The sequence below is a fragment of the Mirounga leonina genome, unplaced genomic scaffold (genome assembly GCF_011800145.1).
Source record: "Mirounga leonina isolate KUSES-001 unplaced genomic scaffold, KU_Mleo_1.0 Mir_127, whole genome shotgun sequence".
In the NCBI taxonomy this organism is placed as follows: Eukaryota; Metazoa; Chordata; class Mammalia; order Carnivora; family Phocidae; genus Mirounga; species Mirounga leonina.
Window position 1 is genome coordinate 68,322,761 of NW_023270316.1, and position 18,586 is coordinate 68,341,346.

At 45.3% G+C, this 18,586-nt stretch overlaps 1 protein-coding gene across 1 annotated transcript in view; it reads left to right on the top strand.

The window, feature by feature from the left end:
• Window positions 1-17,667, top strand: part of STARD13 (StAR related lipid transfer domain containing 13) — a 187,225-nt gene extending 169,558 nt beyond the window's left edge. Inside the window, exons 8-14 of the mRNA XM_035002914.1 lie at window positions 3,610-3,808; window positions 8,618-8,828; window positions 9,441-9,555; window positions 10,384-10,605; window positions 11,373-11,590; window positions 14,523-14,699; window positions 15,411-17,667. Of these exons, the coding sequence (XP_034858805.1) occupies window positions 3,610-3,808; window positions 8,618-8,828; window positions 9,441-9,555; window positions 10,384-10,605; window positions 11,373-11,590; window positions 14,523-14,699; window positions 15,411-15,528 (1,260 nt within the window). The 3' untranslated portion in view covers window positions 15,529-17,667. The remainder of the gene's footprint in view (window positions 1-3,609; window positions 3,809-8,617; window positions 8,829-9,440; window positions 9,556-10,383; window positions 10,606-11,372; window positions 11,591-14,522; window positions 14,700-15,410) is intronic.
• Window positions 17,668-18,586: the final 919 nt, after the last annotated feature.

Consider the following 18,586-nt stretch of genomic DNA (forward strand, 5'->3'; position numbering starts at 1 on the left):
AGGGAGAGGCCAAGCCTGCGGGGCTCAGAATCAGAACCCGCCACACACGGTACTTCGGACCCTTTCTTTTTCTGAATAAAACCAACCTTTCTTCATTAGCCGGGCCCATTTCTGAAGAAGAGCAAAAGGAAGTCCCGATAAACATCGTCAAGGACTGAAAGGATTAGCATAAAAGGGATGCCAAGTAGGAGGTTTAATATTATTTAGATGAAATTTGAATTCTAATGCAGCCCTCGTGTGCCCGACCTCTCCTTCTACTAGAACAGTAAGTTTTAGAAGGTTGATTATGCTGGGAAGACACTTCCTACTCAGTACAAGTGTCCCCTACCTGCTGGCTGTTCCTCACAGTCCTCTTACCTCCCTCAGATGAGATAAGTGATGCTCTGGGACCTTTTCAGATTATACTCCTTGCTTTTTCAGAGCTGGGTTTTTGGGTAGAAGACAACAGAGAGGAAAGGAAATTTTACCTGTAAAATGAGTGATCACGTGCAAGATGCTTCTAAAATGAACGCTGGGTTGCTGCCACCGAGCTCCCCTTTTCGGAGAGGGTGTCTGAGCCGTGCTTTAGAGGTACATGAGCGCAGGACCTGCTAGGGAGTTTGCAGTTTGCAAGGCCTCGTGCAAAATGAAAATGTGAGATTCTCTGTTCATACATTATTAAGAATTTCAAAACGGTGACAGCAGAGAATTAAACCAAGCGTGGAGCCCTGTGTGACTACCAGTGGTGACAGACACAGAGGCAGAGGAAAGACATGTCACACCCCTTGGGGCTTCCTCATAATGAAGCTGAGGGATCTGGGGCAGCCTCCCACCCATGGTGATGACAAGGCTGCCCTCAGAAGCAACAGTGCCAATTTCATCACCACTTTGAAAACTCTTCTAAAGAAGCAATGATTATTGGCAATCACTCAGGCCACCACCCGTGGTTGTTTGGTGAGGGTAGATCGACTTCTCCCTGTTCTTGGGATCTCTGCACCATCGGAAGAATCTTCTGCTTGCTGTGTCTGGGGAGTTTTCCACTGCAAGGAACAGAAAGCTGTCCCAAGACGGCTTCAACAAGAGGAAATTCATGAGCTCAGGGGACAAGAAGTCAGGAAGTAGGGTGGTTCTGGCGTGCTTTTTTTCATCAGCTCAAGGCGGGTTTTGAAGACTGGCGTTTCTTTCCTTCTGTCCCTTCTGCCTTCCTTAGCTACTATATCTGGAATCTGGTCTGAGTTCAGACCACCTTTTCTTTATTAGGTTCAGGGAAGAAATTTCCTTCTGTGCTTCCAACAAAAATCCACAGATCCCACAGATACTTCCCACGTCCCTGGAAGATAAGGGTGGGACGGGAAGGTTACTGTCAGAATCTGAGGCAGAACAAATAAATACCTGACAGCCCTCTGGACATCCTGTGAGATCTAAGTCAGAGCAAGCAGCTCAGAGCCCGCAGCTGGAGAGCTCCTGACATGTCAAAAATAATTAAAATAACAATATTTGCTGAAGCTAGAAAGAAACTTGGAAACAGACAACACAAAGAAAACACTGCTGGGATGTGTTTGCGCACGCACACCAGTGTGCACCCAAAATAAAGCCAGCAAGACACAGTGGATGCTCTGCAGTTTACACACAAGCACTTGTCTGCTTTATTCTCTTGACAGATTCCAATCAATATTTCTCTGCTGCTGAGAAAGTAACAGGAATTCTCAAAGGAAATAACACCGATTCACAGGAGGATAAATGTCTGTGAGTCACACTTAGGAATTCACCTTCCGGGCCCTGGGATTCTGAGAACTCCCGTGTAGCACAGCCCTGTGGCACTGTCCCGGGCCTCCTTCCAGAACTAGAGGAGTCGAGAATGTAAACACATTGAGGATGGATCTCACTTTAGTAATCATTCATTTGACGTCTTGAATCTTTCCTTTGACAGTACATGCTTTCTTCTCGTGCACTTTGGTGACATTTGCAGTAGTTGCCGGAGGATGACACGTGTTCCTTAGACTCTTGAAGAGACATCTAAGTACGGCAAAGTTATACATTTTCTAGATATTCCAAACTTTCAGGATAAAAAAGAGAGCAATTAACGTTTTAAGTGACAGTATGCCGGAATATCCCGATCTGTGGAATTAGAGTGATAAGCCTTGGAATGCAAGAAAAGTATTACCGAGAATTCTGGTTTTTATTGCCACAAAGAGTAGCAGTGGATCATTTCCCCTGCGACCTATTCAGCCGACATATACAAATCCCTGAGTATTCTCTAATTGCTTGGAGTTCTTCCCTTGCTGTCACTGTACTTAAAAGGAATTAGAACTGCTCTCCATTTATAGCAATAACCAAGAGAGCTCTCCTCAGACACCTGAACTTGGGTCAAGGCCGGCCTGGCACGCGGAGCCGCCTCGGACGCGGCCGGCGCCTTTCCCCAGGCATAGGGAGGAGGCGGCGTGGCTCCCTGGCGTGCCGCCACTTACCTGGCTGGCCACTTGGAATGTTCCTACCTTGCTTTTTGGAAACGGGCCAGCCTGTGAGCCCTTGAGGAATGAGAAAAGGAGAGATTGAGGTTGGTTGAATGAAGGACCAAGGTGGAGCAACTCGATGCCCTACAGGCATTTAAGAATAGCAGATATGCAAATTCACTGTAAGCCCGTGGGGGTGGGGGCAGGTGTCAGGGACACTCAGCCCTTTCTTGGGTAGCGGCAAGTCCGGAGTGCAGAGCCTCTAGAGGGGCCTGGAGTGTAAGCTGCCGACGACCCTTGCAGGAATCTCTGTTCTCCTAGGGCTCCTCTCCACCTCACTCATTCCTACTAGGAGCATTATCTCCTGGGTGCCTTATTGCTCCATTTATTTGTCAAGCAGAAGAGGAGTCTGAGCCCTAGGGATGAAAAAGGCCTAAGACAATGTCTTGAAGTCTGAAAAAATGCCACCCAGGAATCCTCACTAGAGCCACGGCTTATGCACAGAGTCACTAATCAGGCAGAGTAATAAGTGCCAAGCATCATAGGAGAAACACACATAGGGAGTATTATGAGGATTCCAAAGAAGGACAAGAAATAGGACTTTTAAATCAAAATACATGCTTATAGTATTATTATGTTTCAGGAGCATATTCCCTACACCTCTCCCCCAAAGGTGCACTGGATATGGTTGCTTATGTGGGAGCCACCAAACCTCCCATTGACCAAACTCTCTCAAAACCCCCACTAGAGTGTAAACACTAGAGGGCAGGGAATTTTGTCTGGTCTGCTCACTAACGATGCCTAGCAAGGGTAGATATGCCTGAGATAGAGTGGTATTGAATCACTGCTTGTTGGATAAATGAATGACATGATAGCATTTAGTCAAGAAGACTGCAGGTTACAAAGCACAGCTATATGTATTTTGTCACTTAGTCTCCACAATAACCCTGTGAGGTGGGCTATTATTCTTACCCTTATTTTATAGGAGAGGGAGTCAGCATTCAACTACTGCCCGAAGTAACTCACCTACTAATTTACATTTTACTAGTTTGGATGCAGTTGCTGCTCATCCAGCCCTGACTCCATGCCTTCTCATGACTCCCAAAGTGCTTGCCTTAGGAAGAGGATGGCTGGGGGGAAGGTGGCCTCACTAACATGTCCCTGTGACTTGTTTCAGGTGGGTCTTTTTCGAAAATCAGGCGTGAAATCTCGAATCCATGCGTTACGTCAGATGAACGAGAACTTCCCCGAGAATGTCAGCTACGAGGACCAGTCTGCGTATGACGTGGCAGATATGGTAAAACAGTTCTTTCGGGACCTCCCGGAGCCTCTTTTCACCAACAAGCTCAGCGAGACCTTCCTCCACATCTATCAGTGTAAGTGGAAGGGATGCAGATCAGTGTCCTCATGTGCACCCATCCACTTAAAAAGCATTCTATAGACTGAGGTCTAGTTACACAAGTAGTACATGAATCCCTAGAGAAATGTATAAAAGTTATCATTCTCTGCTTCTTTCCAGAAGTAAACTGTGTTCCCAGTTTGACATGGAAATCTCCAGGCCATTTGTTAAGCATTTGAAAATACCTTTTTGACATCAAAGTTTTCCTTCTCAGTAGGGTTTTGCATAAGGTCTAAAACTAACTCTCAGTGTACTTTTAATAACTTTAAAATGAGAAGGGGACACAATAGAACTTATTTTGTTTATGAATATTTTTTAAAACTTAAATTTAAGTTTTTAAAGATTAAGCATTGCCTTGGGATATATGAAATTCAAAGCCAAGTGTGTTAAGATGACCAGAAATAAAAAACAAATGTATTTTAATACAGTGTATTTTAATTGGCAAAAAGTAGGCAAACCAAATCAAGCTTATGTTTAATGCAACGAATTTGTATCTTCACTTGGAATTTTTTAAGTGATGTTAAGTTGAAAATTCTCAGCAAAGCCCCTATAATTAAAATAATCATTGAATACAAGAATTGCTGATTAATAAGCGTATCCTTCTAAAGGTAGCTACAAAGGGGGTAGTAGAAATGAACACGTGACTCTTTTCTAGACGCAATAATGTTATGATTATAAATTATTTCAGTGGTCCAAGTCCTGATTCTTTAGAAAAAAAAAATATTTGGCCTGTGGACTTTGAGTTTTCAGGAAAATATGCCTGAAATGGGGATCAACAAATGGAATTGATCCAATTTGAAGAAGACCCTTGCTATAGAGAATTCTGTGCTGTGTTTAAGGAGCCTACAATATTGCAAATCCAAAAAGGATTATAATAAATAGCACTTGTAAAAACAGGATAAAGTGATGACCCACTAAATAAATATTATTTTGTCAAAGTGAATAGGCTAAGTTAAATTAATGACACACGTCACGTGAGCCCAAACAGAGAGAGTTCAGGACTTTGTTGCCTTAAGAGGTCGAGCTGCATTTTCCAGTTAAGTCTCCTTCATGGTTTGGAACTATCATATATGATTCTTTACATTTAATCAGTTCTAAGGCTAGGGTCGACACTAGTCTAAGGTTAAAGCCAGATTGTTTCTAAGAAATAAATCCCTTTGGCCCTTTCTGAGACTCACCAACAATAAACCAGATCAAAGCAGTGTTTATTTTAGCTGAGCAAACATTTACTGAGTTCCGCTTATGCGCAGGGCAGTGCCGCACGCTGAAGATGATATGGGTGGGTAAGACTTACTCTCCGCTCTCAAGGATCTTACAACTGAGGGAGATGAGACATGTACATATATAACTGCAATACAGCGAGATTGGAGAAATTCCATAGTAAGGTTACAAAGAAAATCCAAGGAGGTTGAGATGAGGACTAGGACTTGGTGGGGAACTGGCAGCTGAAGGTGGAGAAATGGAAGGAACATGCCTTGAATGACTCACATAGCATGAGCATGGTCCAGGAGGTTCCAGGGTATTCTTCTGGCTTGTGTGAATGGTAACTGTATGACACAGTACCAGTGACACTGAAAAATTAGACCAGGGCCATCCCAAGGAAGGCCACTGAATGTCAAGGCACAGAGTTTATACTTGATTCATTAAGCACTGAGGAACCCTTGGGTGTTGTTGAGGGGGTTACCAGTTACAGTACTCTCAGCTGTAAAGACAGAACCAGAAATCCAACAAATAGTTTAAACAATAAGGAAATTTTATAATCATACATGACAAGAAATCTGGACTTAAGAAATTCCAAAGTCAGTTAATTTCACAGCTCGGTGATGCCAGGGCTGAAGTCAGCCTCTCTCGGTTACACCCTCAAGGTCACAATACGATTGCCACAACTTACAATGATTGTGTCTTCCCAAAATCACACTCAAAGGCAAGAAGAGAGCAGAAGGGCTTCCCCTGGGGCATAGGTCTCTTTTTATCAAGGAGATAAATTTATAGAAGCTCCTAGCATTTATCTTGGTCCCATAGGCCAGAAATGGTCTACATGTTCTCCCTTAAATCAGTCACTGGAAAGAGGACTGGGATTACCACTTTGGGTTTAGGCCAACATGGTTATGCCCAGAGTATGAGGGAAGGAACATGAACATATTCCTGGTGGTGGTGGTGTGGGTGCTGGTCATGCCTGAACATATTCCAGATGGCACCCGAACAGACAGTGTATTTTCTTATAGAGGAGGAAGGAGGGAGTAGGTATTCAGTAGGCAGCCAAGTCTGTGTCTGCCACAAGGGTGAATGTCCATCAGGACTGCTCTTGTGATCCATGAATCTGGAAGTGCTGAACAAGAGATATTGGGTTGTACAAGAACGGAGGGTTAGTGAGTAAGCTAACATATTAACTGAGGCGCTGATTACCTGCAGTGACTTCCAGCAGTGAGACTGGAAATTCAGTGTTCCATGGATAGACTCTGGAGTCAAAGAGGACTGTTCTTCCTCCCCTTCTGCAGAGCAGTTCTAATTTTAGCTGTGTTACTTCTTGGACTTTCTTCAAACGATTAGAGTTTGGATGGATAATGAAAAGAGTTGAAACCCACTGGTCTCCTGGAGGGAGAAGGATGGAGGGATCAGATACTACTCTGTAGTCTTAAAGTTTGGTGACTGGGAGAATACTGAAAAAAAGAGGGGAAGGAGAGCTGGTGTGAGGGCAAGGAGAGGAGAGGTGTTCAGAATCAACTGGATGTTGCGTTTGAGGTGCTGATAGCCATCCGCATGGTCGCTATTATCAACACTGAGATACACAGATCTAGAATAGTCTCCCGAGAGCTGAGAAAGAGGCAGGAACCACAGGAATGTCAAGTGTGACAAAGGTCCAAGAGGATAAGTTCCAAAATGAATGCTGAATTTAGGGATTAATGGTTGACCTTCACAATCATTTTTAGTAGAAAATAATAGAAGATACTTTTTGATGGATAAAGGAATAAGTGAGTGAAGGGAAAGTTGAGACAGCGTGTAGCCATGACAAGATGACTCTTAAAAATGTTGTTGTGAAGAGGAGGTTAGCCATCTAAAGTTAAACAATGTACACACTAGACATCTTAGCTAAAGCAGCATATTAAAAGCAGTTCAGTGGCTCAACTGAATTTCTAACACTTCGGTGACAAGCTTGAAATTGTTAGTAGTATCTCCTGTTTCAGCACAAGCAAGAAAAAAAGAACAAGGTTCTGCTATAATTTGAACAAAACAGCTCTTTTCTACTCAACCCAGATCTATCTTGTGCCACACACTGGATGTGGTGGGGGTAGAGATGGGTTCTAGAACATGGAATGTAGTCAGGCTTTTCCAGAAATGTGGATTTGCTGGCTGACCGGGGCCAGGAGTGTGCCCAGCGCTGGGATGTACAATGGTGGGGAGGAGCAGGACCCGGGCAGAAGGTCACACACAGCCCCTCTGGGGCAGCAGGCTCCAGATGTCTTTATCATGTACCCTACAAATAGTAAATATCTGAGCATGTATACTTATTTCTTTCTCATAATAGAAATATACTGTGATCTACTGTGATCTACTGTGCATGTTATAAAACATAACCAATCAGTATTTTTAAAGCATGAGAGAAAACGTAAACACCATTGGAAGTCCTGATATTGTCTTCTCCCAAGTCAAGGATTGTCATAGGCACATTCCTCCACCCTTTCAGAGGACAGACAGCCTACTGCAGAGACCTGCTCTAGAACATGGTATTTTAAGAAAGACAGTGTAACCAAAGTGAGCTCCTGATGGTATCTTTCGGAGTGAGAAGAATAAGGGCAGTGAGTCAGACCAAAAAGATCAGTAATAAACCCAGCCAGGGGGGCATCAAAATGCAGTGCCTAGCACCCATCTGCCATGATTTTCCCTATCAGTTCACAGCATATATTCGGGGCCAGGGCCCTTCTAAGTCGGCATGACCAGCACCCACCACCACCACCCCACAAGGACCACCCTGAAGGGGAATGGCCTGACAGGGCCAGACTCGCCCCATAACCTTAGCGAGCCTGGTTCCTCTTCCCCAAGCACAACCTCAATTTCCGTTCTCCCCAAGATTATGAAATGCATGCCATTGGGTCACCACATGAAGCCAATAACGCACCTCCTCCGCACCAAGCCCTGGGTGACTAGTAGGAAAAAGAAAGAGGCGTCCGGCTGATGCTTAAGGACCTGACCCACTAGCAGTCATTCCAGAGGGCCAACCAGCTGGATCCCACCATGGTTAATTGTGCCAAACTGGCATCGAGGCCTGGAGGCTCCAGTAGGGGTGGGGAAAGGCAAGGCTGCCGTCCCCTAACACAGTGGTGTCCAAACACACCCCACAGAGCCCTGGGCATCCCGAAAGGTGCTTCCCAAGCTGTCTGGTGGGAGGGTGGGCATGAGGGAAGCCAGGCTGACAGTGACCCAGCCTATCGCCAACTTCAGCCAGAGCAGAAAACCAGTCTGGACACAGCTGAGCAGGTGGATGGCACAGAGACCATGAAAGGCCAGGACGGGGGCGTTCCTTGCCAAATAGCTCTCATTGTAAAGGCACAGGACGGGGTTCGGAGGTGGACGGCTGGGGTTCCCGTCCCAGCTCTGCCTCTCACCAGCTGTGGGTCCTGAGCAGTGACTGACTTCTTTGTGCCATGAGTGGCCATCGCCATGGTTGGGGATGATGGTCGTGTCTCGGAGTGTGTCTTCACATGGGAAGGTGGACCTTACTCACTGTGTCCCGGCTGGCTCTTTCTGCGGCTGTCCCTCTCATGACCTGGCACCCACTTCTCCATAGATGTCCCCAAGGAGCAGCGGCTGCAGGCAGTGCAGGCTGCCATCCTACTTCTGGCCGACGAGAGCAGGGAGGTCTTGCAGACGCTGCTGTGCTTTCTCAATGACGTGGTCAACTTGGTGGAGGAGAACCAGATGACACCCATGAATCTTGCCGTGTGTCTGGCCCCCTCCCTCTTCCATCTTAATTTACTGAAGAAGGAAAGCTCCCCCAGGTGGGTTTTTCTCATCAACAACCATAATCCTAAACTGGGTATTTCCTATAGTTGAATAAAAAAAAATTTTAAAAAACACTTCTTGTGTTGTATTTCAACTTAAGGATTTGTCGGCATTTAGTTTATACTCAGAAAGTGTTTTGAGGTGACCATAATTCACATGCGAGATATGAATCCAAGTAGTCTCGAAGGATGCCCACTGCGATCCAGAAAGCCTGAGAAGTTGTGCTGTGGTCTGTGGGTCGTGTGTGGGTGGGAAGGAGGAAGAAGTACAAGAAACCCTGTTTACAATCTTTAATGAGAAAAGGGGGGGACTTAAGGCACTAGCACCTGCAGTGACTGGTTTCAAACTCGGGGAAGAAATAGATGAATTTCTCCCCCAGCAGTCATTCCTGCCCTTGTATTTTTACAAGGCTTTTCATTATAAACTATCAGACTCTTAGCCTGATTCAGAGTATCTAGGCCATGTGGTCACTGCTTTTATTTGGAAATGAGAAAGTCTGGGATCTGGATCAGCATCCGGGCGTGAAGCGACAACAAAAGGGTTGGGCTCTGTGTTGCGCAAAGCTCTCGAGTGAGGGATCTGCTTATGACTCTGCCCTTCAATTACAGAGTCATACAGAAGAAATACGCCACCGGGAAGCCAGATCAAAAGGACCTCAGTGAGAACCTGGCCGCCGCGCAGGGGCTTGCCCACATGATAACAGAATGCGACAGACTGTTCGAGGTGAGCGAAAGGTTCCAGCAGCCTTCCTCTAGCTCTTGGAACCAGATAAGACACTTGGGATGGTGGCTGCATTTGCGGCTCATCGGGGTTTGCTCCTGATTTTACCATGACAATAGTACCCTCTGTAGCTCTGGTCTTTGCCCCCAAGAAGTGTGAGGAGCTGGCTGAGTAATCGAGGCTCTGCCAGTTAGACAGCTGGGGTTACTATGCTGATGGTTTTCAAGAAAACGGTCACATTACCTTCCGTTCAGGTTCAAGGCCAGCCAGCCAACTCTGCTGCATTTGTTAACTTGGACTTGATGAAGTTCAACATCTGCGTATGCGTGATATTGAGCAATCCCCCGTGACAGCTTATGAGTTTAGCCACAGATAGGTTCAAGAAGGAACTCAACTAGACCTCTGGCATACTTTTTGTGGTAAAGTTGGCATTTGTAAATGGGGAAAGTGTGCTAAAAAGGTAAAGCTATTTCTAAGTCATATTTGATGTTTCCCTTAAGTCTGTGTGCTTTAAGTTTCCTGAGGCCACATTTTGCCAAACTGAATAAAAACACATTAAAGATAAAATAAAAGGAAAATGGAAAGACTGAAAGGGAAGTCATTGCAATGTTTTGAATAATAACCGTAGTCTCAGAAACGTATTTGTTTTTCCTGACTTTAGGAAACTCCCCCACCCCAGCCTTGCCGCTGATCTTGGAAAAACATCCCTTGCCCCATGGCACTAGGCCCATTGCCCATACTGTGGTTTTTGACGAAATTGCTTTCTCTAACTATGAGTCTCAGCATCTCTTTAGCTCAGTATGTTGCTCTTTCGTGCATCTGTTGGTTCAGGTCCCGCATGAGTTGGTAGCCCAGTCCCACAACTCATACGTGGAGGCTGAGATCCACGCTCCAACTCTGGAAGACCTGGGGACCCAGCTGGAGGAGAGCGGGGCAACTTTCCATACGTACCTGGAACATCTTGTCCAGGGCCTCCAAAAAGAAGCCAAGGAGAAGTTCAAAGGCTGGGTCACGTGCTCCAGCACAGACAACACAGATCTTGCTTTCAAAAAGGTAATCTCAAGAGGTTGGAAAAAATTACCCCCAAAGAGTCCGGTGTAAGAAGCAGGGATTTGTTTCCAGGGCACCTGGGTGGCTCAGTCAGTTAAGCATCTGACTCTTGGTTTCGGTTCAGGTCATGGTCTCGGTGTCGTGAGATCGAGCCCCCAGTCGGGCTCTGCACTGGGTGTAGAGCCTGCTTAGGATTCTCTCTCTCCCCCTCCCTCTGCCACTCCCCTCCCCACCACCCTCTAAAAATATATAAATAAATTAAATAAATAAATAAAAATGGCCGTTCTGTCCGTGGGGCTCGGTACGCCCATGAACAGGTCAAAAATCCACTCTGGAGACTGCCGAGCTGTCCCTGTTGCACATAACCCAAGTGTAGACTGTGAAGCTAGGCTGCTGGCTGCCAGTCTTATCACTGTCCCTTAGCTGTGTGACGTTGGGCAAATCACATGCCTCTCTCTGCCTGGCTTCTCATTTGCATAATGGACATCATCCCACCACGGTCAGAGGACGGCTATTTACAAATCAAATGCGTTAGAATCTTTCCTGGCACGCAGTACATACTGTATGGGTTGGTGGTTACTATTCGTCTTATCATTATTATTTTTCCTCTAAGCCTAAAGATGAACATCCTAAAATTTTAAACCTGAGGTGTGCAGAATCACTCTTTCCAGTTACACCATCAGTGATGTTTTGTGAAGGTCCAGTGGAGAGCGATATGTGTGGGTTGGGACTAGTTGACCTCTTCAGTCTTCGATGGTGTCTTTCCTAAGGTGGGAGACGGGCACCCGCTGAAGCTGTGGAAGGCCTCTGTGGAGGTAGAAGCGCCCCCCTCCGTGGTTTTGAACCGTGTGCTGAGAGAGCGCCACCTGTGGGATGAGGATTTTGTGCAGTGGAAGGTTGTGGAAACCCTGGACAAGCAAACAGAAATCTATCAGTATGTGTTGAACAGCATGGCCCCCCACCCTTCCCGAGACTTCGTGGTTCTCAGGTAAGCCTGACTCTAGGGTTTAAGGTATTTTTTTTTTTCCAAAAGCAGATGAAGAGCTGCATATTTAAGCATTTCACAGCGTTCTCCCACCGCAGTTCAGCCTCCCCTGGGAGCACTGAGCTGGCGCGTATTTCCCTCCGTGAAACCTGACTTCGCTCTATTTATGCCTGACTTCCTGCTTCCTTCACCCAATTTACGGCTCTGCCGGCCTCTCTTCTGGCCCCTTTCGCTATGGAGCATACGGTTTATTAGGCCGTAAATATTGTTCATTTCCTCCGAACAAAGTCCCAAGAATAGCTGCTGTTTGTCCAGTTGCACTTTCTGCCAAATTATGCAAATCGAATCGGACTTGTCTCCTGATTTTGCCTTCCTCCCTGGGGAAAGCAAGTCTTGGGTTTGTGTAACTCCCCATGAAGTGTGTGCAACTTCAAAACCCATCTGTATAACTTCAGATTTTCACAACTCATTGCCACGTAGGGAAAGCTTGGCACAACCCTGAAGGCCCAACTATGCAGAGAAGGTCAGATGTCCAGTCAGATTGCAGGGCCGGACAAGGCCTGCAAGTGTCTTGTCTACTGTTGAAGCATTGCTTCTGATCGGTTTATGGGCTGAGTTCTGGCCCCCTGCCCTCTGGGTTTGGAAGGGGGAGCTCAACCCATGACAGGGGGTGTGCAGCTGTGCCCCTGAGCTGGAGAGTCAGCAGTGAATCCGAAAGAACACGGATTGAGGAAACTAAGAAAGCAAATAAAATATAATTAAATCAATGTATTCTTTTTTATTGATAACTGATGGCAAACACTGTCTCTTCCCCTATTTAGCAGTGTCAAAGGAATCGCTAGTGAAATTCCCAAATGTATATTTCAAATAGTTTCTTTATGAAAATCGTTTTGATGGCAAACTCCAGGTTACTTTTCACATGGGCCTTTGGAATTGGTCCTTGGGACCCTGAATTTGAAGGGCCATTTCTCCTTAAATATATGTGTTTGTCTTAGCAACCTGGGGATCCTGGTGGAGAATGTGGGCAGTCTTAAGTGTGGCTTATTACCACGGTTATGGGGACATTTGCCATCTCATGGAATTTAAACTGCACACCTTCACTCTTGTAAGCAGCAAATCAAATAGTTCTTCTGGGATGGCAGCCATGTGGATGGAGCCATGCCGTAGCCTGCCTCTTCCCTCCCCGTAGAGGGGGCTGAGGGCCAGAGTCCATGCATGGAACCTCCCTCCTTCGATCCACCCGGCAGTCCCACCAGCCTATTGCTCAGTACAGAGCATCATTCCAGCCCCATGGGGAGGCTGTGGGGATATTGCAGTGAATACAACAGACCTGCAGTCTCTCAGGGTTTACATTTTATCAGGGAGGGAGGGTCAATAAATAATAAGCAAGGGGATAATGTTACCCATCCTATGGGGAGGGGTGCAGGCGGAGGATAAGTAAGATAGGAGGATGGTAAGGGGTTAAATTTTAAATATAGTGGTTAAGGCAGAGTCTCACAGCATTGATAGTTGACCCACAACTAGAAGGAGAAAGTGGGTGGGTCATGAGTCTCTAATGCAGAAGAACACAACACTCGAGAATATTAACCATGCACCAGACATGGTTCCTGCAACAGGGATGCCTGTGGTTATGATACCAGAAGGTAGAAAGTGACAAGTATGGTGGGGAAGTCGCAGAGCCGAGACACTTCCTGTCTTCCGAGTGCCGCCCTGTTAGACTAGCAATCCCTTCAGGATTGCCACATTGCACTTGTGTTATCTCCTTCTCTAAATCCCCAGGAGCTTCTGTGATAGTTACTGCAGCTTTTTCCATTTTATCCTCACAAATCTGTACACCTCCCCGGCTTTATTGCTAATCATATCATCCCGCATGAGGGGAACGGTCGCACCCGTGGAGAAGCTGCTCAGCATTTGTGTAGGGCTTGCTTCTTCCCAGGTTCTTGTGGGGCACGTATAATAGTTTCTCCTTCTGGTGCAGTAGGACAGGACGGACAAAGTTATAGATGACGTGGCCAAGCCAGGGATAGGGTTTGTGAGGTAAATAACTGGGATTATGATAATGAAACCTGTGTCCTGTGATAGAAATGGTCGTTATGCAGATGCTCTCATGGTTCCCGACTTCCATCTACAGCGTTTTCCCAAGTGGTAGCCCCGTCTCTGCTTGAATAGCTCCTGTAACAGGGAGCTTACTACTCCTCATGCCACCTTGTTCATTTTTGGAGAGTGCACTTTGTGAGTCAGGTCTTCCCTCTCCCGAGCTGACACATGCTGTCCCGTCTCTGCCTGCTGGGGTCAGATCAGCTGTGCCTTTGTCATTCCATTGGGGAGCCACTCAGGTATTTGAAAACAATTAGAAAGCCACATGGGTGGGTTTACTTCAGGCTAAGCACCACCAGCTCACCCTTTCCTTTAGGACTGAGTTGAGCATCGCCTTCTCCTGCATGCCCCGCCTTCCCTTGCACAGGATTGCAGAGCACTGTGTGCACAGCGGCATCACCACACTTTCCTTGGTGTTCTGTGGGTCTCTTTGTACGTCTGTTTCCTCTTCCTCAGCTGTATATCTTTGTGTCCTTAGTGGCTTCTCCTGTGCCCAGTAGATGTTTGCTGAATGAATGGAATGGACAAGTCCTAATTCTAAAACTCTAAGACCAGCCCTTCAGGAATGGCCAGGAACCTCTGCAGCCTCGATTTGGGGGTTCCAAAGGCAGATTGGAAAGCTGCAAGACCATCGCTGGCCCCTGGGTCAGCGGGCTGAGAGGCTTGCTTTGAATGGCACTGTAAAAATTTTACATACCCTTATGGAAGCCATTAGTTTAATCTGAGTAAGTAGGATGGGGATTTGAGCAGGAAAATGTAGGTGTAACCCTCGGTGCTGTGTCCAGGTTTTTCTTTCTCTCTTAGTCCTGGTTTTGACGTGCTGGTTGTTTTGCTACAGGACCTGGAAGACTGATTTGCCCAAAGGCATGTGTACCCTGGTGTCCCTCTCTGTGGAGCACGAGGAAGCCCAGCTCATGGGCGGTGTGCGGGCCGTGGTGATGGATTCTCAGTACTTGATAGAACCGTGCGGCTCCGGCAAATCGAGACTGACCCACATCTGCAGGATAGACCTGAAGTAAGTGTGCTCTACCCAGGATGGCAGGCACGCTCTGGGAGCCTCAGTTCAAGTGGCGGAGGCGCCAGGGCCCTGTTCGTCGTCCTGACGTCTTGTTGCGCTCTACTTTGTCTTTTCACTGCCACTAGCATGCTTTCATCGATGATTACTGACGCCTCCCCCTCTCTGCTTTCCTTTTCCTCATCTTCCCTAAAACTCTGACATTCTCTGGCAGCCCTCTGCTCTTTTTTCTTTCCAGCGCCGTTCCCACTTACCTATGCGTGCTTCTCACGCAGAGCAAACACACCACGTGGTGGCTTCTCAGTCACCGCGAGTCCCCTTCTCTTGTGCTGCTGTCACACCTGCTCTCCCTGTGTGGTCCCTTCCTGTTGCCCTGCTTGGAGAAGTAGCTAACGGAAATCCAACCCCGTCAGGGCAGTCGTGACGTGGAACAAGTTCTCCGTCTGGGTACAGAGACACTGAGATTCCTCAGCGAATTCCAGAATTCAGTCTGAATCTTAGCGCTGAAAAGACAGACTGAATACTTGGTCAGAAAAGCGTTTTCCAGGCACCTGATGACAGAATGAGGTTCTCGGGTCCTCCAGGGGTCAGCCCCCAGTTGTAGGCAAGTGCGCCCATGAGCAGGGCACAGGACAGCCCTGTCTACTGTGATAAAGTGCTGAGATTTGGAAAAAGCCTTTCCCACTTCCTTTCTGATTTCTGTCCCCACAGAGGTCACTCCCCAGAGTGGTACAATAAAGGCTTCGGACATCTGTGTGCAGCGGAAGTCGCCAGGATTAGAAACTCTTTTCAGCCCCTCATTGCTGAGGGTCCAGAAACTAAAATCTGAGTTTTCCCCAGTGTGACATCAAACTCAGGGAAGAGGAAGTGAACGGAAACACTTGTGGGAGAGAGTGTGCTCGTGAGAAAGAGAGAGAGAAAAAGAGAGACTGAATGACATGGTTAATACTTTTAAAAATGGAAACACTGAGGAGTCAGAATGTTGAAGATGCAAGAATTTCTGAGAACTTTCCTAGCCCTCCTGGAGATGGCTACATCCCTACTAATATAATATTTTTAAAAATCAGAACATTTATCTATGTTACTTAAAATTAAATGGATTATTCCTTGTGCATTGCCTAATTTACTATTTAAAGGCTTCTAAGAAGCGTATTCGTAACTGTAAATAAATGTCTGTATAGCATATGTACATATGTGTGTATATCTCTATCTTTACTGTATATATGTACAATACCAATTTTATATATATTTGCGTCTTTTGAAAAGGAACGCATCTGACTCAGTGAGTCCCTTCCTCACTCACGTGGTTCTTTCCAAGTTGCTCTGGGCCCATCCCCCCACTGTCCTGTAAGCGGAGCAGAATCTGCTGCTAACACCGAGGTGTGAAAATGTGTAGTCTGTCAGTCTGCCCTGATGTTTAACCAAAGATTAGCGAACCAAAGGAAAACACATTCAAAGGTTCTTATGTGTTGTCAGTTTGTGTTATTCAAAAACGGAGCATGGAGTGTTGGATAAAGCCAGGAAAAGAACACTTACTCCTCTAAAAAGCACAGAAGTGGGGAAGAAGTTGTGACCAAAGGTAAGGCTGGGGGACCAGTTGCCCAGGGACCCAGCCAGCTGCAGCTTCAGGGAAATGTCAGATGCCCACTGGCCACTGGAGTCAGCACAGGGTGACTGAAAGAAACTTTATTTCCCTGCTGGTTAGAGCCAAATAGCGTAGCCTTTGCATATTCACAGCCAAAGGGAGCCTCTGTGTTTTATCAAGTTTTCATAGATACATTTCATCATGTTCTTAAATGTCATTCTATATGACCAGTGCCCTGTTTGGTCGCAGTTAATTGGCATTTTCTTACCAATATATTGCACTGAATTGAACTCTGGAAGCCAGGCAAGGGGAGGCGATGTCATTCGAGAGTCCTGGACCATCACAGTTTCAGGGAATTCTTATTTTGCTACATACGATGCTCTTCATTCAAGTTTTGCAATTTGAAAGACAGGGTTTTAAACTAACGGTAACCCAAAACTATGCTCTGCAATTAGTCTTAGAAAATATAAACAGGTTTCTTAATTTCATATTTCTTCATTAGCCAGTCAAGCTTACCTAGGTGTTTGACCCAACTTTATTTATTATTGTATAGACTAAGCTGATTGACTCTCCTTAACCAATTGCTGATGGATTTAAGTTGTGGGGTTTTTTTAATTGTAATTCAACAACTGTAGAGAGGAAGATAAGTTATTATGTTCAGTTTCAGGGAGAGATTTTCTTTGGTAATCCATGAGAGATTGGTATCATAATTTAGCAACTGGTGTGGGAGGAAAAAAAATTAAGTAAGTTTTCCCCTTTTCTGTATTGTATGCATTTATGTTATTATGTAATGTTTCTTCCTATCAGCAATGTGCAATTCTTTTATTGAGAGAAATAAAAAATGCTATATATGAATTCTGTATGGTGCAAGGGAAATCATACTATTTGAATTATGACGCAGGAATTTTTCATTTCCTTGCCTACACAAGAAGGTGCCAGCAAACCCATAATTTTCAATTTGGGCAGTGCTCTGTGAACAAAACAAATTCACTTCTGCCATGCGTCTTAAATTTAACCATATAGGATGGATTACTTCCCTATGCAAAGACAAGGTTAACGAAGTTTAGTCTAGTTTAATACCGGTCCACAGATGGAATCCTAGGTGTTTGGAAAATATGATAGACACACAAGGAGGAATCGAATTGTATCACCTGGAGATCTAGTTCAAATGTAGACTCTGATTCAGGCAGTCTGGAGTAAGAGTCTCCATTTCTAACAAGTCTCAGGGATGCTCGTGCTGCTGGCCCTAAGACCATACACTCTGGGAAGCAAGAGGACACCAAAAACAAATATGATTGTATTTCTGACGACTCCTCTCTTCAAATTATCTGACTGGCTTTTCTATTTTTACGCACGTACTAATCACATCACTGCTGCATAACACAGTGCGTCTACAAAAAAAAAAAAAAAAGGAAAAAGGAGGGAAAGGATGCATCAAGCTTGTTTGTCAAATACCAGTGTTTTATTCATTGTTATCTTGCCAATGGAAGTAAAATATGATATTGCATTTAAATATTATATTTATACCTCATGTATATTCTTACCTCAATTGTTGGTATCAATCATCAATTGTAAATAAATAATTGCCAAGGCAAATAAATTTATATACATTAAATATTTCCTATTTTCTATAAAATATATGTTGATTTTCATGCTTCATCCTATAAGTGGAAAACCTGTATTCAGTATCTCTCCCAAATACAAGGATGTTGTTACCAACATTCACTAACAGTCTGGGTGCCTTAATTTGTGTCTAAGGCATTAAAGTGATGGGAAGGGCTTATTTTTTTACATTTCATTGTTCTTAAGTCTGGAAGTTATAAAAACACATGGTATTTTTTATCAAAGATTCAGTAAATTCTAGCTACATTTCATTTTCACTGAGTAGACAACAAATTGAGGTGTGATGAGGTGACTTCTGGCTGCACCACTAGACCAAGAAGAGTAGCCACATTTGACTCTAAGCCTCTTGCCTTCATTCTGTTTGTTCTCTGCTTTACTTCTAAAAGATAACAAAAGTAGCTCCAAATTAAGTAAGCAGGCTCTCCCTAGCATTCTCAGCTACAGGCTGCAAAAGCCACTAGCCCAAAAGACCATATGCCCCCATAAAAATGTTCTAAACTCTGCTCTCTGCGCGTCTCCCTCATGCCTTCCCCGTTTACTTGAAAGTTTTGCCTTTCAGAGGCCAAGGAGAAATTTCAGTTGCCCCCTTTGTCCTTCCATCTGAAAGAAGAGAACATGGTGGTCATTCTAGCAGCCACTGGCTACAAATGTCCCGAGACCCTAGACCATATGAATTCAA